Here is a 20,242-nt window from a genome sequence, read left to right as displayed (position 1 = left end):
AAAAAACCCGCTACAAACAACTGTCAGACACTCTCCTGGTAAAATGCGTCCTTCCCCGGCATGGATTCGAACCCACTACCTGCGCAGCTTAGATGACGTCATAATTAGCCGTCAGGGACCCCGTTTATTTTAGCCCGGGTTTTTTTTATAGATCAATGAAATTTCCTCAGCTCGAGTTTTCTTGCGGGAAACCTGCGCATGTACCTGCGAGCCCGGTCTAGTGTGGCAGGTTGTTGCGATACCATCAGTTTCTAATCCCTGCCGCGGGAAGGATGGGTAAGTTAATCATGCAGCCGATATCAACTTTTGCTGAATTTGCCCGTAAGAAACTATCGAACACATTGATTAAACTAAAGAACTAATACACACTTACTAATTCAAAGAGTTAAATGCGACAATGAGGAACCAACGACGGTAACACGTTGTTTAAATCCATCCTGGTTTCATATTTCCTGCTGATCAATTATTGGTCCGGTTGGTTGCTGATCCATCATGGGCCGTGTTATCTGCTGGATAAGACGATCCAGGTAGTAGGTCATACTATTTCACCGAATTTCTGCAGCAAATTTTTGAGCAGAAATATTCACGAACTTCTCGTCCTAATAATAAATATATGTAAAAATTTACAACATAGTTACAAACTTGAAATTGAATGCAAATATCGTACAAGATTTCTCTTTGCTTGGCGGGTAGAGGTATAAAAACAGCAATTGTGTCCGGAAGGGTAAATGTTGCAAATGCGAGTGAAACTGTTACAAGCATTATTGTTGTGCGTTTTGCTTTAGTGGCTTTATTATCGGACGAAACCATTTCCGAACCTCTTAACATTTGAAATACTATGGCAGAATTTGAGGTGATGATCACAGTTAAAGGTATGATAAAGACGTGAACAACATACGTAATGAAAAATATGTATTGTCGAAATGTTTCATAATAACATTCGAAATTCTGGTCGGAAAAATGCATTATTACTGCCGGGTGAACGCCGATTACTAAAGCATTCATCGTGGAAATAATGATAATAGAGCATCGGGCAAATCTCGGTGTGCATATCAAACGAGATGTGAACGGGAAGAGAACAACTGCCGCACGTTCTAGAGATATCGCTACTATTAACCAGGAACTATTGGCGCCCATAAAGGATATCAGAGATTCGTACATTTGACAACCGATCAGTGAATTCATCATGAATATGGGACCAGCGTTTAGGCTCACGAGAACAAATTGTAAAACAGGCATCAGGGTAGAATTAAGACAAAACAGACAATCGCTGAGAGACAAAACGATCAGATAGTTAGCGTAAGATAAACCGCGGAATCTACGACTTATCATTATCAGGAAAGTAGCTGAATTTCCAACAGTTCCTATTAAGAAAAGTATAAGTAGAATGACCAATAACACGGTGCGGCTGCTACCAGACTTGTTTGCCAAAGACATAAGGACCATGTATCCGTTATAAGGGCGTCCAACAATCTGATTCTGAGTAGAATTCATTATCTGATGAGAAATAACTGAGTATGAACTGAATGTCGAGTCTCCTCACATTTTAAAAAGATGATATAAGTTAAACGATGCCTGAATGGATATGAATATCGATAATGTTTAATCTAATTGGTGATAGCTGTGCTTCATCAGTGTTGTTTAGAAATGCAGTTTCAACCCTTCATCACAATTTCATTGTTGGTGGCGAATGAAAAATCAATTCTTAGATATCTAACACAATAATTCTAGATGAGCTGTTTAGAATAACGAACGATTCGTCTGGAGAGAGAAGAAACACTTGGATTCATTGCTTCATAAGATATGAAGGGGGATCCAGGGACCACTGTTGAGGGAAGCACAACTTATAACTGAGAAAACTTCCCGAGAAAATTTTGAAAATGTTCTTACTGCTTTTTGGTGCAGATTGTAAACAATATATGAAGTCCAGATGCCAAGTGCTGTCTAGACAATTACTGCAATGAGAGGCAGTTTCGCGATAATAAAGATTAAAACCCGAGGAATGGTGTGCTTTTTTGTTAAAAATTATCTGCTTCGTCTTTAAGAGGATTGATATGGCACCGACATGTGCCTTTCTTACTTTGAGGATAACAAAATGAAAAAGGGTGCGAAATAATTGGCATCCGTAGCACGTGACTACGTCGTCTGAATCTGCCTCTAAAGAATATATGTTTTCATTAGTCTCTTAGTAAAATATCCACCAAAATGGGTCGTAAATTAGTTATTTACACTTTTGGATCAATTTGACACTTTGTGATTGCGAAATTGAAACAGTAGCTGGAATTTGAGAAGACAGAGAAGCGAAAAGAAATGCGACGAAATTTCTATATCAACATTGTCTGTATTTCATATGAACAAAAAAGAATTATTTGCTGCGTTGAATTTAAGTAGAAAGTTAAAGGTTTACATTAGGAGAATTAATATAATAACAGAACTTTATTTCATCTTTATTTCTGCTTAAATGCTTGTTTTCAGTGTAGCCTTTCCCAAGGGTCCATAACAGTCTCGCTGATCAAGTTATTTTATAGCGTACGATATCTTCAAGCAGTTGCCTCTCGCTGCAGGGAAATAGGAAGCCGTCGAATTTCGGAGGCGGAAATTCGTTACGAAGATTTTTTTCGTAACCCCGTTCACACACAGATGACACTATTAGTAGTATCCGCTTCTTTCAAACAATCCGACAATTTCGACGGCCGGTTGTGTTTTCTATCACATGCGCCAGGTGGCGTTTCATTGCCATTTTGATAACTGCCCTCCAGATACGAATCGCTTCTCGATTTCATCAACAACAATCGTGACGTATTGCTGCAGTCTAAATGTTCTAAAGACGGGAACGAATTCATTAAATATTCACCCGTATCATCCATATCACAACGTATTTCCTCCAGCTCGCGTGCACTGATGCGCCACAAACGGTCGATTCGATCAATGTCTGCGTCTAAGAAGTTCACGCTAATTTTTGGTAACCTTTTCACACTCGGTTTGTGATCGTAACGCGTTTCAGAGACGGAACGGAAACATTTTTTCTTATTTCGTAGTTGCTGATGATGCCCGGTTGGCGATCGTTCCCGGTCGTTCCAGTCGTTATTGCGCATGACGACAGTCGTCGTTTTGGCGACGACATTCGTCGATTCTACGGTCACGATCGTATTCGACGGCATTAGCTGTCGTGTACTCGTGGAAGTCTCGTTAAACGCGAGATTCTCGTCTTTCTCTTCCACGACGCGATCGCACATTAGATCCGGGTAACTGAAACCTTTCGAGTGACTGACGTCTGCGTTTGGCGATCGACCGGTGCTGCCCTCTATCGGCGGGGTGACAGCATCGCCTTCACTACTCCGTCGTTGATTGTTTGCGACGTTACGCGATATTTTGCGATGTTGAATTTTAACGATTTTACCGTTTTTCGTGTAAACTATCGGCAAATCGTCGCCGATCTTGTTCACAATGTTGCTCGAGTCGGTAGGGGTCACAACCGTACCGTGTTTGCGCCCTCGTTCATTCGTGGCGCCGGCTATCATAAGACTAGCGATAGCGGCGTCTTTTTTGGTGATTTTCTGCATGCCTTGCACGATCACGCTTAATCGATTCATGACGCTATTGTCACCAGCGACTGCGGAATCTACAACGAGAACAAATTCAGAAATATAGAGAATGATAGAAAAATCTCGGTGGTTCCTAGTTCATCCCCGCTTGCCAGGGTTTGATTGAAATCATACCCTCCGGTGGAATATCGCCCAAGATTTCTTGGGCGAACAGGTTGCCGCTCAGCGGTCACCAGTCTATAGATCTAGCCATTTAGATGCGTTGTAGTTATAAAACGAATGTCAAAATAAAAGACATAGCATCCGATAGGCTAGGTCTATAGACTGGTGACCGCTAAGCAGCAACGTGTCCGCCTAAGAAATCTTGGGCGGTGAACCAATGACCAATGAAGGGTCTGCGGCCGGGGTTTGTATTGGCCTGATCTTCGACTGGAGGCAATCAAACCCTGGCACGCGAGGATGCTCTAGTTGGAAGGTTAAAACGTCGTATTATTTAAATTTTCGATAATCAATTATAAATTATAATAGATTTTAAACTTTGTACATAGTGGGTTTTTAATTCTACTATTGCATGAGATAATCGAAATCAGTTCGCTAATTAATGCTAATGTATTCGAAATATATAAATAGGAAACCACGGAATCACGAATCACAATCACTCATGCTAATTTATTCAAGGTACTAGAAATTATGTCACAATTAGATAATTCGTGGCTACATGGAAATGTAGCACAAAAAGCTTAGAATAAGTCGGTAACAAGATGTTCAACACAGCACATATAAGACAAAGTGTTAGAGACATCTAACCCATCACAAGCAAAGATTCGAGTTTTATACATTTATAATGAAGAAATCAGAATTAACGAAAGCTGGGACGTATAAGCGAATAACTATGACGAAGAAACGGTTTACTATGACGGAGGAGTAGGTTTTAGCGACTGGTAGTATAACATCGACCGAAGATCTGGACTACCAGTCCTTAAAGCCACACCTCCGAACGAATCAGTGAAAAACTGCAACGATCATATGCGAAATACCATAAATATTATAAAAGCAAATAACATGTAGTTTAGTTTCGTGTTAACTCTGAATAAATGATAAATATTGAGTGTCTAAACTGGCTACCTTTACTGAGACGCCGCAAGAGGGCGACCAAGGAATCCCGTTTGATAGACGAGGCTGCAAAAATATATACACACATGAAAATAATGTTTTGAATAGCATCTTTAATTTCAGCCAGGGTAGTTATTTTCGTCATATCTCCAGCACTGGTTGGCAAACAGAGACGTCAAGAACTAGACTTTGTCGAGTCATTCGAACAAGGGCTGGGTCTAGGAAGAATCATGCGCGCGGAAAGCCATAGGTTAGTACGTCGATGTAACCGACATTACGATGCGATCAGGTTCGAGTCCCAGAATAATGCATCCACGACAAGATTTCTTGATTTCGCTTTTGTGGACACGAAAGACAAATGATAAACATCGGATGATGAATCAGCTGAATATCTCGTCCGAATGGATAACCGAATGCTACCGGGGTTATCGGGCTTCAGTAATACACATGGTTCCTACAGATTGGTCTTTCCAGAATTATAGGGTTTTTTAGGGAATGTTTACCAAAATTTTAGGGGTCAATTATCCAAGCTGAGTGCTTATCTATTGTGTCTGGTCCCATTTGGACCAAATTCAGACCGGTCTAGTTAATGTTGTCTGAACGCACCTTTTTAGATTGACCTTAAAGAGCAAATCAGGTCCGTTCCAAATTTTGGGGTGGACTAAATCTATGTTTGGAGAGAAACTTGTAACTTGTGAATTTCAGGGTAAATGCTGAACTAATATGGCGACATCTTGCGGGCCGAGTCAACAATTTGTAGCAATGCGTGTGTGAATGCCACTCAGATTTTGACTGGACCTTGTACATTTAGACCAGTCTAACTAGTGGTAGGGTGAACATGGCTTATATGACCAGTATTTAACTAGTGCTCTCTAGAACAATAAGCAGGAGGTGATTGATAATCTCCCTATCACCTTGACCAGCCATTACAATTCAATGGGCCATATGTATTTGGGTGCTTGCACTTTACTTATTTTTATCTACAATGACCAGCCAAAACAATGAGCTGAATTGAGCTACTAACTTTGACACAATTCAAAGGAATATAATAAATAGCCTGCTATGATGATGTTTTACATATAGCATCACATTACAAAATGTTCATAAGATTTCTTCACAGACATGATTTCCAGAATTTTAGGGGCCTGAGGGATCAAAGCCAGAATTTTCAGGTATTTCTCCCCTAAAAAAGGGAATCCCAGAATTTTAGGGTATTTTAGGAATTTTAGGGGTTGTAGGAACCATGATACAAGTAATTAACGATCAGCGATAAGGGGATTAAATGCATAGAACGAGAGTCGTCAATTCAACCGTACAGAAAATCCTAGCATTGCCCAATAAATCATAAATCAAGCATTAATCGATTCAAACTCAAATTGCGCCAGGAATAAAATTTACATAATAAAGAAATCAAATATAAGATCGGTGATAAAAAAAGGATTTGTAAAGTATAGTACTACCACTGACTACATGACTGAGTATACGTGCTCTATTCAATGTGGTTTTAGCCTGATCCTTAGAATTCTATTGGATTATTTTTACTCTGGATTCAGTTCCATAGCACAGTTGTGTGGGTTTAATTTGACTCCTGATCCAGAAAAGCTGCTTAGGTTTGATTTGAACCTGGGCCTCAGTCAATTGCTGTGTACTTACTTTCACCCTGGACCGAGTTCAATAGTTTGGATTTAATTGAAACGGAAATTAGAGTAAGATCTTTTATCCGCGCAAAACTGAGGCACTAATCCTCACACAGCATCAACTACGATTTAAAAATAAACACACGTACCATCTGTGCTGATAACAATCTTCTTGCTGAAGCAGAATATTCGTTTGTAACCTTCGCGAAAAGATGGACTTCTTAAACCATAAATAATAGGATTACACGCGCTGTTTATGTAACCGAACCAATAGCACTGAAATATGTTATACACAGAAAAACCTGACGGTTAATTATGAGGAATGAAAATTCAGACAAATCTGATTGGACAATACATCAATTGAGGCTAATTCAGTTTATTATTTATTTGATTTGAACCAGAAAATAACGAAGGATATAAAAGAATATAAAATCCCACATTTAGATTAAAAAAGTGCTCGAAAGTTTAGCATTCCTGAAGTATAGATGGCTCTGAGGGTATAGTCGAATCAATTATTAGCTCACGGAAACATTTCACACTTCTTTAATCTTGTGTGGGATTTTATATCAAATGAGAGATTTCTATTATTCAAATAATTAGGTCCAATTTGGACATAATGTTGAATGAGAGATTCCTATTGGCTGATTCGATTAATTGGTACTTACGATCGGATTCAAAAAAGGCGGCACCTTTTTACCACGTGACACAAGAGCAGTCGAATAATTTGCATAAAAGAAGTAGGGCGTCCAACAAAGCAGAAACACGCACATAACGATTACGAGCGTCACTGTCGCCCTCTTTTGGCGAGTTAGAATACAATGGCGGTCCATGTTAGAGTGAACGGTGAGACGTTTTGAGTAGGCGCGGATTTCGATGAAAATACGAATATAGGCTACGATCATAATAATCAACGGTATGATATACGTGAATGCCGAAATAATGGCGGTGTGGACGTACGTTTGAGGGTTGTTCGGATACGCCGGACCGCATTGTGACGTATTACGTTTATACAGCACGTGATTCAACACGAAATTCGTCAGCACGCATAAAATACCGGAAATGACGTACGTAGCGGCGATCATGACGCCGACTTTCGCGTACGTCATTTTGTGGCGTTCGCTGAACGGATGCGTGATAGTGACGTATTTGTGCACGCTGATGTACATCAACGTGTGCACGGACACGCAGAAAAAGAACAACATGGCGAATCCGTTTATCTGACACATCACGCTGCCGAACACCCAGCGTCGGGTGATCACGGTTACGAAAGAGAACGGCATGTTTAATACGGAGACGAGAAAGTCGGCTATCGCCAGATTAGCGATGAATATATTCGTTCTAGTTCGCATTCCTTCGTGCCTAACGACGACGGCGATGACCAAAAGATTGCCGAAAAACGCCAGAATCCAAGCGAATATCATAGTCATTTCTAAACCTATCTGGGTCGCTACACTCCATTCGGCTTCGGTAATATTGACAACAGTAGCCTGCTGCTGTGACCTCTCCTGCTGCTCGAGCGCAAGGTCGTTCGGCGAGAGAATGACGAGTGGCGTCGTCATTGCGACCGGTTTTGGACGGGTAGATTTCTACCTGAAACGAATAAAAAAGGAAAGAGATTAGTGAAAATCTATAAATTACTGGGAACGACAGTGAACCAAGTGTCCCGAACATAAACCATTAGTAGCCAAGACCATCGCTGCATACGTAATGGAACGAAATCTTAAAGAGTTTTACCCTAAAAGCTAAATCAAACAAAAAAACTAATTGAATTGACCGGAAAAGAGTCTAGCCGCGATATGTTGCCGGCGTAGTGCACATCCTCTCGCAAATAATTATGAATATAGATCTAGAATGACGAATTTAAACCGCATAAGATAAAGAATAATCCAAAAAGATTAACACACGGACTTAAGACTAGAATGCGTGTGACGTTTAACTACGAACCTGTTCGTGTTATCACCAATTGCTAAATTCCAATTAAGATTTTTCGAGAGATAACCCAATAAAGATTGGAAGAGCGAGAAGCAGAGAGAGAGAGAGAGAGAGAGAGAGAGAGCCATAAAACTAAAGACAAAAAACCCCACACGAGTGTGTGTCATGGCGGGGGATTCCAGATATTGACAATCAGTTTTGTATATATAGTTATATATAATGTGTATTATTGTGTCCTGGTTTAGCGCTTGTTAGCACCAAACGACTATTCAACTGTTCGTAGATTACGAAGCTATTACTCCGTTTATTCAGCCATCATCGCTGTTAATTATCATCTAAAAATAGATCGGCAATCGTGTCGTCTGATTCTAATGCGAAAAGACGTCTTCGGGTCACTATTCTGAAGGTCAATATCTTCAAGGTCGTAGTTGTGGATCTGTTTATGCTAATATAGCAGTTAGAGGCCGCAGGTTCGATTGTGGATTGGAATGAATGCAAATAGCGGGTCCTAGGATTTTAGACAAAGTTTTCTTAATAAAGAAGTTTCCGGTTTCTAGGCGCCATTTTGAGGCGGTCCCTCAAGGTCCCTATTGTTGCGATAATTTGCGCTCATTTTTAAAACATAACTTTTGATTGAATATCATGTTGTTCTGCAGTCCCTTGCTCGACGAAATTAATCTATACACCAAAAAAAAGAAATGAAATGCAGATATTTGTTGGCGATTCTTGGAATTTTTGAATGCAACAATTGAGAACAGTGACGATGTGAAACCAAGGACCGCATATCTTAACCGCGCGTAAAAGAAATCGCAATATTTATTGATTTTGAAATATCTAGGTATCTCTTGAAGCTGTATTTCCTATTTTCACTGAGGTTAAAGAGGGTTATTTGCAGTTTAAGCCTGCGTTGAATCTTTTTGAATATCTTTCCTGAGGACTGATCTGTACCCGCTTGAGTTTGAGATTACACGCAAAAGGGGTCTCCCAATGCGCACCGCCATTTCACTGAACATTGAGATTTGCGAAAAGAAATCTTTAAATGCAATTTGATTTCTTCACTTTTTCCGTGGGGATATTTTGAGATTATAATCTTATTATATCTTGTTTGTACTGTATTTTGGCGGGGGCAATTCGTTTAGCTGGTTTCGGGATCCGGTTTGTCCCGCTTTGAAGTTTGAACGGCCCAGTTGGGGAATTGTCGCCATGCAGCCCGTCCAGCCTAGCGCCGATTTTGTGTTCGGTGAAATCATGGGCCCAAAACGTTTTAGAGTCCATCGTGAAATGTGCCAGTCAATTTAAACGCTTAGGACATATTTCAACACATATCTCTCTCTGGTAATCCCTCATCCTGGGATCATACGATGAATTTACTGAATCTCAACCTTTTTGCTGGAAAACATCGACCAGATAACCTTACTGATTTAAAATATCAATATTATATTTAAAGGGGTTCCTGTCCCCCATTTGATATTCTGTTTTAGGGGCTCAACGTCCAGTTGGGCTACTTAAAGCTGCGCCGCATATTCAAAAATATATAAAAACTTAGATTTTGTTCTAGTGTCCATCCATGAGTGGAACATTCTGTTGAAAAGCAAATTAGGCTCTCAACTAGGCCACCTTTGCAACCAACACAGAACGTCCCCACTCTTACAAGAAATCTTTCAATTTCCCATCGCTACAAAACTCGAATTCCTCAAAGCACTCTAAGTCCATTTTTAAACATACGAAAATAAAGGTAATATATACCCATAAGAAGCAATATTAATGATATAAAACCAGTATAAAATCTTATTTTTGCGATTTCTTAACTCAAACTCAAGCGGGTACAGATCAGTCCTCAGGAAAGATATTCAAAAAATTTTAAAGCAGGCCTAAACTGAAAATAACCCTCTTTAACCTCTATGAAAATTGGAAATATAGCTTCAAGATATACTTAGATATTTCAAAATTAATGAATATCGCGATTTCATTTACGCGCGGTTAAGATATGCGGTCCTTGGTTTCATATCGTTACTGTTCTCAATTGTTGCATTCAAAAATTCCAAGAATCGCCAACAAATATCTGCATTTCATTTCCTTTAAAATGGTGTATAGATTAAGTTAATCGAGCAAGGGACTGCAGAACTATGTGATATTCAATCTAAACTTATGTTTTGAAAATGAGCGCAAATTATCGCAACAATGGGGACCTCGAGGGACCGCCACAAAATGGCGCCTAGAAACTGGAAACTTCTTTATTGTCCATGAATATATCTAATGAATCGAGGTCATGACTGGACCCGGATTAATACTCAGACTGGTTAGATCAATACCAGGTTCAAAAGTAAGCCCTCCAGATAAGCCCATGGCCTAACTCATTATTAAGTCAAATCTAATAATCTAAGCTTTTTGATGCCGTAAAAACCGTTACTTTATAATGTATATACACGTTGATAACTACATGCGCAATGGGGATCTGTGTGAGTCGATGTGCACTAAATCATCAATATTGGGGCTAACTTGGTTAGACTGTTCGCCCCAGTTAAATTCTGTTAAATTCAACATAACTTCATTGATCATCAATATTACATTATATTTTCATTGTCAATAATATAAGGCAAAATATATGTATCGATTTTTCTGTTCAAGCCGTTAATGAACTTTCAAGTTCGTATTTATTGTTCTACAAATTGGTCGGCTCTGCTAGTGATAAACCGCCTACAATCAGGCCACTGAACATATCTGGTCGACGGTATATTCTACCATTTTCCAGGGTTGAATGAGAACCTAGTCCGCAAAAACCAGGCCAAAAATTGCGGCTCTCCCTCGATCAATCACGGCACAGAGTGTTCCATACAGCAGGCAATCAACACGCTAAAGTGTTAGTTGCAATCTGCAACACGACATCGAAGTCGTTTGTCAAACGTGGAATGTCTAATGTCTGATGTCGTTTACGCTGATTTATACATGTAAGCCATTCTCCGAAACTACCGAAAATAAACAAAATACGTGTAACCGTAAACACCCCCTAAACGTCAACCTGTCTCCATGTGCGCATCAGCAGTACAGAGGAATTTCCGGGCAATTTTGGATTCCTTAATGAATAACCTCTAACCCCCCCCCCTTTCACCCTATATGTCTCGGGTTCTATGGTTTCAATTTATGACTACCCTGAGTACACAACTGGCGACAGTTGTGTATGAGACCAGGGGACATACTGTTGATCGGCTGAGTGTGTCACTCCAAACCCTTAAAACACCCTGATGTCATTCCAGGATTATTCGGCTAAAAGGACTGCAGTCCGAATCATATTTCGTTTTCAAAAATAATCGCGCATCAATTTTTCATAGTTTTTTCCCGATATCTAAAGCTTTTAACGCTGTGACTATTATGTAACCAGCCACGGTGATTATAGCTAACTTACTATCGCATCGTATCAACCAATCGCGTATTCTTACAACAAATATCGCGCGCTTTTACGGAGTGGAAATTGTTACGAAAATTGAGCGCATTGAACGCGTAATGTTGTCTATGGAGAACCGAACATTTACTAAACTATTAAACGCGCGGTGTTTCATGAATCGATCGGAATAATCTCGGTTATAAAATCGAACCACTCGACGCCTCTCTTTACTGATCGCTGAAAACGATAAGCGGTTTCTGTGAAATATAGGATGTCAAGTGATTTGTATGCGAACCGGCGATAACCGGCGCTCGAATACCACCGGATCAGGGACTCATTTCACAGAACACTGTTTCAGTTTTAAATAGCATTGGTATTGTCAACACCACAGAACATACACGCTATCACGGTTTCCAATACCATGAAATGTGCAATGTTACCCTTAAACCAGCGTCAACTGCCATGCGGACAGCGATGGCCTGCAGTGTTAGTGCTCCTACCGCCACTACCACAGAAATAATGCTACGATTGGCATTTCTATACCAAGAAATGCCAAAACACCAGTAGTACTTATCAAAGAATGATTTAGATCCAGGCCAACACATCATCGCTGAATACCGGATGGAAATTAGGATTTTCACTTTTAATCGGGAATATCACAACACCAGAGCCCAATGGGAGATTGGGAGTGGGAACGCGAAATGGGAGTGGGAACTTGTAACTTGTTTGTGATTATCTATTATATATACTGCGTATATACATTGCGAATAAATATATCATATTACGTGTATATATGATGGTCTCTAAATCGGTCCACCGTGATACACGTCCAGAAGATAAGATGACCCCCGATGAAAATGCCATTACTCTAACGAGCAGTTTACTGGTTGAAACGGCTCCTGAAATTTCATCACTCGAGTGGAGAAACTACTCGAGTGGAGAAACAACCCTTTTAAACAATATCGACATCAAGATTTCTACGCACGTTTCTACTTTTGATTGACGTCTCGGGTTTTATGAAGATTATATTGCGGCTGTTATTTCGATGATTTTCTCCGCAGTGTTCAGAATGCGCGCTATTCTCATCATTAGTAATTCATCCTCAAAATCCATGGATTATATTCAATGATTGACTATAGTAATTACGCGTCATAAGTCGTCTGCGGTACGCCACAAAATTATTGATTTCTTATCAAACTTTGCAGACGTCCTGAGAGATAGCAGCCGAACAATGTACTCACATGCCAGTGAAGCCTTCTTTTCAAAATAACAAATATACTCTAAGTAATAATATCATATATTAACTGTCGTAGTCATTTAACGTTGCGGGCATTAGTAATAACGTATTGTGGCAGTCGAGGATTTCACTTGTAAGCGAAGCAACATTTTTTAGAAATGTATAGCTGCGTTCACACTACGATTTCAGTACGGTACTCAGCGTTCACACTATGATCTCAGTACGGTACTCAGCGTTCACACTATGATCTCAGTACGGTACGCAGCGTTCACACTATGATTTCAGTACGGTACTCAGCGTTCACACATTGAAATTATTCACGGCTGAAATACGCGGCTTATCGCGGCGATAGTGTATGTATCCAATTTGCAGATGTACAAAACGACAACAATTTATCGATTATCAAAAACCTCGAATTTGATCCCTAATAGGAACAAAATGTCGATAATTTCATACTGAATATAATGAACTATGGGTTATGACGCGCTGATTTTCTGGTCTCGTTATTTACAGGGTTCCGCTGTGTATAAAGAATTATCGGTTAAAACGACCAGATATTCTGATGGGATCGAGGTTCCACTGTATTCATAATGTACCACCCTTTTTATTGATACACAAAAATCAGACACATTTTAGGCGGTAAATTAATTCATTATTTATTCATAACAAATATAACACCCACTAAGAGTGCCATAAAATTATTGCCGTTTCAACAACACAATGTTATATTTCCCAAAATAGAAAAAAGTCTTTTTTCCAAGCCTATAAAATCAACACAGAAAACTGTTTACCCCCAGCATTAGGAGGAGTCAATAGAAACCGAAGTAAGTATTCCTGGTAATTATGGACAATTCAAATTCGCCATACGGGAATTGTTTGCATAATTCGTTGATTCTCGCTCTCTCCCTCTTCCTCTCCCTCTCTCCCTCTCTTCGGCCGTAATTTGTGTTTTAGCACCAGACGAAATGAGTTCTAAGAACATAAATCAAATTTTCCCAGCAGACGAGTCGCTCAATAAATACAAATTCTCTGCTTTGCTCGTATGTAAAATGACCGAGTTTTATGTTGTATTCTGCGATTTTTCTCCGTCGCCTTCTTTGCAAAACACATTTTCCATTTGTATATTGAAATTCTATTTGCCGAGCAACATTTCATATTACCCGAAGAAAAAATGGCGTCTTATTCGAAAATTCATGAGCAGGAAGGAATTTGTGCCTATTTCTAAAGCTTTTAACTTTTTAGACTCGAACTACGGCTTGCTTCTTTTCGATGTAACCGTCGAATGATAGGCAGATGCCTGAATTTTCAGTTGATCGATCCAGTAACTAAATGTCATGCTGAAACTCCCAGCTTTTGATATTTCGAATGAAATATTCCGGGTTAAATGCACGTATTGATACACTACACACGCGCCGGGAATAGAGAGGCGACTACTACAAGTACTCGTAAAATCCTCCCAGCAAATAAAATACTCGTTACTTATAAATCAATGGGTTTAATGCACGATGACTGAAACCGTCGCTGTCGGTAGTAAATAGTTTGATTAATAGCCGTTCTTGTGTCTGTGACGTCATTATCCGCGCTTCTAGTTCGGGTTGATGATATAAACACGTATATCCGAGATATAGATCAAACGTTACCTTTAACCTAAACAAATCAACGAAGTCATCGAGTCAAAATGTCGAAAAATGACATTCCAGTCATGCCGCTAGATGGCACGACAGTAGGCCTTAGAAAATTCTTGAGTTGATTCATTTTTGACGCAGTGAAAACCGTTAGAATAATGCTTATATATTGATACCTTGTGTGTTATTTAACGGGTTCTGTGTGAGTCGATGCGCACTACGTCATCAATATTGGTGTTCCAAAATAACTATTACAATTGTGAATTTTTGCGTTAATTTCTTATTAGATATATTTCATGACTCTCATTTTATTTTTGATAAATTTCAATGATTACTTTTGAGAGGATGTAAATTATCATTAAATTGATGCTAGACTGGTTTCCGGTCAATACAATTCAATTATCGATGTATTCAAACCCAAAATTACTTTATTGATCCATATTATATTTAATTTATATTATAGTATTTATTGTCGACAATGTTAAGCAACACGTAAGAATATATCTATGTGTTAATCTTTAAGACGTCAATAAACTTTCAAGATAGTTTTCTTGTTTATCGATTTACAATGTCCGTATGTCTCACTCAAGGAAATAATGTTATATCTTATCTTATGCTAAATTATAATTGTAACCCGAAATCTGAAATATTAGCAGGCGGAGCACGTAATAATCTGTGGCCATCGAATCCGGGGTAAACGGAGTCTACTGTTTATATTCTATGTAGGCCTTCTAATTTTGATGGCTGGGGTTTAGAGTAAATGAGGTGATATCCTTGTCCCGTTATCTCGAATTACGATCTGGTATAGCTGGAAGTGTCAGATGAAGATTTCTGACGAGTTGATTCGTCTGCGCGATGTAGAGTGTTGAAGAGAGAGATGTTAAACCTGTACAGTCGTAGGAATGAGAGTTCACGGCAATTTCTACGAATCGAATCGCATAAATACACGTATACGTGCATACAAGCTGCCGGTTTATCAACTGACAAAAACCAGTAGTTCAGAACTATTTACATAGTTCAATGATACCGTGCAAAGATCAGTGAAATACGTCAAAAATAGTTCATTTTCAATGAACTTTAAACTGGATCTTTAGACTCCCGAATCCATACATTATCACAGCATCACCAAATATACAACACTTTCATTCTCCTTCTCAGATATCGGCTTAGTTTTCACGAATCAGATTTAATTGAAAAGTAAAAGACATCGAACGACCAACCAGCTACTAGCGACACCAGGCGGATCCTCGCCTTCCATACATGGAATCCTCGTTTGTAGCACTGCGGCCACCCAACTGCCTGAAAAATGCAGCTCTCAGAAAAAATCAGTGTGAGTTACCAGTGGCTTTCGTCTCATCCTCGATTATGTATATATTTATTTCAATAGAGTCACAGGGACAGAATACATATCATATTACATATTTTATATAGAATAACCATGAACATAGTACATATCTCTATGAGAATCAATCACATCTCAGGGGTTGTTCGGTTGATGCGATCTGAGAGAAATGTCAATTCGACGATTCAATGCAATTAATATCGACGGCCTCTCGATGAATTTTGAATTGTGGTTTATTCATTAACGGCCTTGGATTGTTAAATCTATCTTGGATCAGGTAGTTCCTGCTTGTGGAGGGTCGAATAACCTGTATCTACGAAACTGTACCTACCTGCTGAAGGTATATAATTTAGATATTTCTCGTGTCTTACTGTTCGGGGTTCAGCGCAGATTAGCGCGGAACAGTTTAATGAACCTGTTTTCACAACAAGGTAGTAATTAAAATGCGTGTTTGATCAGTAACGTGCGGCGGTCCCTCGCTCTTGCTCGGCTAACCGCGCAACCATGTGGGAATTACGTAACGAAGAATCAGACATCTGAGCTAAATCAGCAGAATGTTTGAAATGCTTTAGTCCCCACTCTCCCTCCGATAATATTGCCGCTTACATGTGGGCTGATACATCTTAGATTCGATTTCACAATTTTAAGTTGATTTGCTTCTTGGAAAAATACTGTGCAATGAAATATACAGTGTCCAACCGAAAGTGCCGCATAGTAAATCCACTACGGCAAATAAGGATTCCAACAGTGACAAGTGAGGATCCACCAGGTGTCACTAGTGAGCAGTAGGATATCAACTACACGGGGCAGTCAAGGATTTCATAAGTGGCAATTAAAGATCCACCAGTGGGGCAGTAGTAAACCAACTACTGTGACAATAGAGAATTCCACTTTGTGGCAAGTGAGGATCCACCTGGTGTCACTAGTGTGCAGTAGCCCATGATGACACAATGAATTGACTTTTTAGAACAAACAAATGCGATGTTACTTATTGTATTAAGTTCTATTTATGTATCGTCGGGGATAAGCTCCTAAAACACTGCTCTGATAAACACGAGTCACAACACAACACGAGTTAATTATTCAAACATTCAGAGAACGAACATTATTGAATTCCGGCTATTTCACCGCAACTCAGCGGCGTTCTCGAGAACACTCGATCTTCTTTACGTTAAACCAAGTGTTCAGAATTGTAATCGGTAAACAAAACTCTAAGAGTAAAACGTGAGCAATTATTCTGAGTAATTCAATGAATACACTGATCGCGTTACACCTGGAGTGAATAACGTTCGAATAAAACTTGAAGATTTTCTGTAGTAGTTACGTGATTTATGACGATTGTTTTTCTAACCGGTTTCTCGTGAAATTTAAAAAGAGAACAGAACAGAAAATTATCTAGAACCCGTTCCAGAATTAAACCCGAACAACTGCGGAACTGAGTTCAGAGTCGGATTAAACCCACACAACTGTGAAACTGAGTTCAGAGTCGGATTAAACCCACACAACTGTGGAACCGAGTTCAGAGTCGGATTAAACCCACACAACTGTGGAGCTGAGTTCAGAGTTGGATTACACCCACACAACTGTGGAGCTGAGTTCAGAGTCGGATTAAACCCACACAACTGTGGAGCTGAGTTCAGAGTCGGATTAAACCCACACAACTGTGGAACTGAATCCTGTAGGCATCATTCATATGCGTTGATAAAAAAATCTTGCATTGAACCCGATGTTCATAAATGGTTTCGAAACACAAAAATATATTTTCAACAGGTTGCGCTCAAATTCAATTTTTGGAGTGCAGAACTAATATTTGTTATGGCTCTGCATTACATTTTTTTCAATGTACAACAAATGAATAAAGTTGGAATAGTGATTTTCGAATGAAATCAGATGAATATAGGTCATAACTGTTTGTTTACAAAAATTAGATGCAATTTATGCGTATAAATGACGTACCAAGAGTTATGAAAAAAAGACAATTTAACAAAATCAATTACGAGTCACTAATCAATAACACAGGGTCCCCGCAGATCAGTAATTCAGTGGTTTTGTAAGCGTAGGCCTACAAACTAGATTAAACTTTTCTAATTGCCTTTATCTCAAAATTGAAGGGGTTTCAGGCATTTAGTCCAAATTAGAACAGTTTCAAAGCGCAGAAGGAGTCATTCTAGGAATGAAGGAGTCGTAGGGACTCTGAATAACAACTAATAAGTATTTACCTATGTACGGGGAAGCGTAACGGTTTTCACATCGTGCTCTGGATGATCATCGATACACAGTGTAATCATACGTATCCAAATAACTTCTTCTGTGTCTAAATGTATCTATCTCCTACGGCACAATCAGATGTTGAATTGTGATGTTCCTGCACAGCAGCAACGCCGCGAATCAAACACATACAGTGGTAACTTCCCTGAATGAGGAAGTACTAAGCGCAGGGACAGTTTGTACAAGCAGTGTACTACGCGCATTACCATAGAACTGATAAACAGTTCAAACTGATAAAACTTCACTAAATACACAGTAATAACCCTAGCCCAATCAATAAACCACTCCAAAGCTGAACTTACACAATGAACAAATGTTTGCTTGAACTAGTCTCAAGTCGTCTAGACGACAGACTAAGTCATTTTTTCGTTTTTTATTTCTTAAACTCGCGGATGATTTTGTCCGAGCTTCTGTTTATAAAAGTCGTTCCTAAATACCACCCACAATTCGGTGCGCGCTACTGGGATTCGTCTGGGATCCTAGGATTCGTCCTTTTAACGTATGTGATCTTGTTTCAAAAAGCTAATTGACTATCGGAGCGTTCTACGGTCGAAAAAATACTGAATGAACGACCGTAACACGCGCGCTGTTTACTGTTTACTGGTTTATGGAGAGAGAGATAAGTTGAAGAGTCTGGAATGCGGTACTCGCAGTAAATACAGGATCTACACATACCAACAATCCGGCACAAAAACAAGTGGTGCTCCACTATTATCGAAGCAACATTCAGACCTTTACCTGGTTAAAGGACAGTCGATTTTGTTTACCGACATGTTTGATAATAGATTTGAAAAGCATTGGAAATGAAAAACTAGTTCAACTTTTAGCATACTTGCCGCCATTGAGATATCAAGTCAGGATGGCCGAGCGGTCTAAGGCGCTGCGTTCAGGTCGCAGTCTAGTTCTCTAGGCGTGGGTTCGAATCCCACTTCTGACAAGCATTTTACATTCACGTTTTACATTTTACATTTCACGTTTTTTGCCGTTACCTTTGCGATTAGAGATATAGACATTTCAAAGACCGACGGAAAAACCTTCACTAGGTCTCAAACCAGGACTGACGCTGAACTAACTGCAAGGCAATGCAAGATCGTCTGACGGCGTCGAACAATTTAAAGACGATATGAAAATGGCTGTTTTGCAACAGCGCAAGTTCTTGAGGAGGAAGAGTTTTCGGTGAATATTCGAGCATCGGAATACATAGAAAGGCGCTTTAAAAATTGCTGAAATGATTATTATTCAGCTGAAGTAAAGTGAGATCAATTAATACTTACTAATTCAAGCGGTTCGTCATTTTCTCAACACGCATCCCATATCACGTAGTCAAAGACCAATACATATAATCCATGTTTGAATAATTGCTAATTAACCGAAACACGTTTTATTCGTCACAGAGAGAATGAACGTATCCAACATACGTTCATTCATCCCGCATCCAACATGTATACGGGTGTCCACGTGGCTCTAGCTATGTATTTTTGCATTAACACATAATCAATGTTTGCGGCAGTATGTCAATGTTACAACAATCGTGCCCTTTTCGCAGACGACCGTTGATAGCTCTGTATACACATTCATACACTTGTTTAACAATTAGTTTTACGTAATGTTTGCTCGCCGCGTCAATTGTTATGCTGATCACGTGATCGACATTAGCCCTTGTTTGTTATAACACGGTCTAATTAGTATAATTTATATGTCAAACTACAAGCAAATTTACAACGAAAGATTAAGAATCATTGTTATTGAATGATAACTCATAGCTCATGAATTCGCCTAGTTAGTTACCTAATCGTTGGTGGTAAGCTTTTTATAATCGGATAGGCTTATACCAACGTTAGGGATGACAAGAACCAAAACACGGTTGAAAAAAGTAACACTTCAAAAATATACTTTCTATTCACTTCAGTCCACAATTAATGGCTTAATTCACAAACTAACACAGGTACCTTTCGAAATAATCCAATTTTATGTATGTTGCGAGTGGTTAATGAACATTATTTTGAGAAATTAATTAATTTCTCCACCAATTTCGCCATTGGCCGCCATTTCTCTGTATTGCACATGTGGCATGATAAGACAAGGGGACCTACAAGGATTTATATAAAACTTCCAGGACGAAACGACAATTTTTATTTTTGATGGTTTTCCAACTTATATT

The 20,242-nt window shown here is 39.3% G+C and overlaps 1 protein-coding gene and 1 non-coding gene across 4 annotated transcripts in view; one reads left to right on the top strand and one right to left on the bottom strand.

Moving 5' to 3' along the window:
- Positions 1-2,343: 2,343 nt before the first annotated feature.
- Positions 2,344-20,242, bottom strand: part of LOC141912027 (uncharacterized) — a 65,603-nt gene continuing 47,704 nt past the window's right edge. Inside the window, exons 1-5 of one of the 3 annotated variants that reach the window (XM_074803189.1) lie at positions 18,033-18,258; positions 6,961-7,885; positions 6,445-6,571; positions 4,671-4,724; positions 2,344-3,622 (exon numbers count right to left, since the gene is read on the bottom strand). In XM_074803189.1, the coding sequence (XP_074659290.1) occupies positions 2,631-3,622; positions 4,671-4,724; positions 6,445-6,571; positions 6,961-7,854 (2,067 nt within the window). In that variant the 5' untranslated portion in view covers positions 7,855-7,885; positions 18,033-18,258 and the 3' untranslated portion in view covers positions 2,344-2,630. Of the gene's footprint in view, positions 3,623-4,670; positions 4,725-6,444; positions 6,572-6,960; positions 7,886-18,032; positions 18,259-20,242 lie in introns of those variants that run through there. The other 2 variants (XM_074803190.1, XM_074803191.1) reach the window with 2 other exon arrangements.
- Positions 18,935-19,018, top strand: Trnal-cag (transfer RNA leucine (anticodon CAG)). The gene has a single exon. It is a non-coding gene; the product is annotated as a tRNA-Leu (tRNA).

Source organism: Tubulanus polymorphus, chromosome 10, assembly GCF_964204645.1.
Source record: "Tubulanus polymorphus chromosome 10, tnTubPoly1.2, whole genome shotgun sequence".
Classification (NCBI taxonomy): Eukaryota; Metazoa; Nemertea; class Palaeonemertea; order Tubulaniformes; family Tubulanidae; genus Tubulanus; species Tubulanus polymorphus.
Note: the sequence above shows the minus strand (reverse complement) of the source record. Positions and strands in the feature narration are given on the sequence as shown.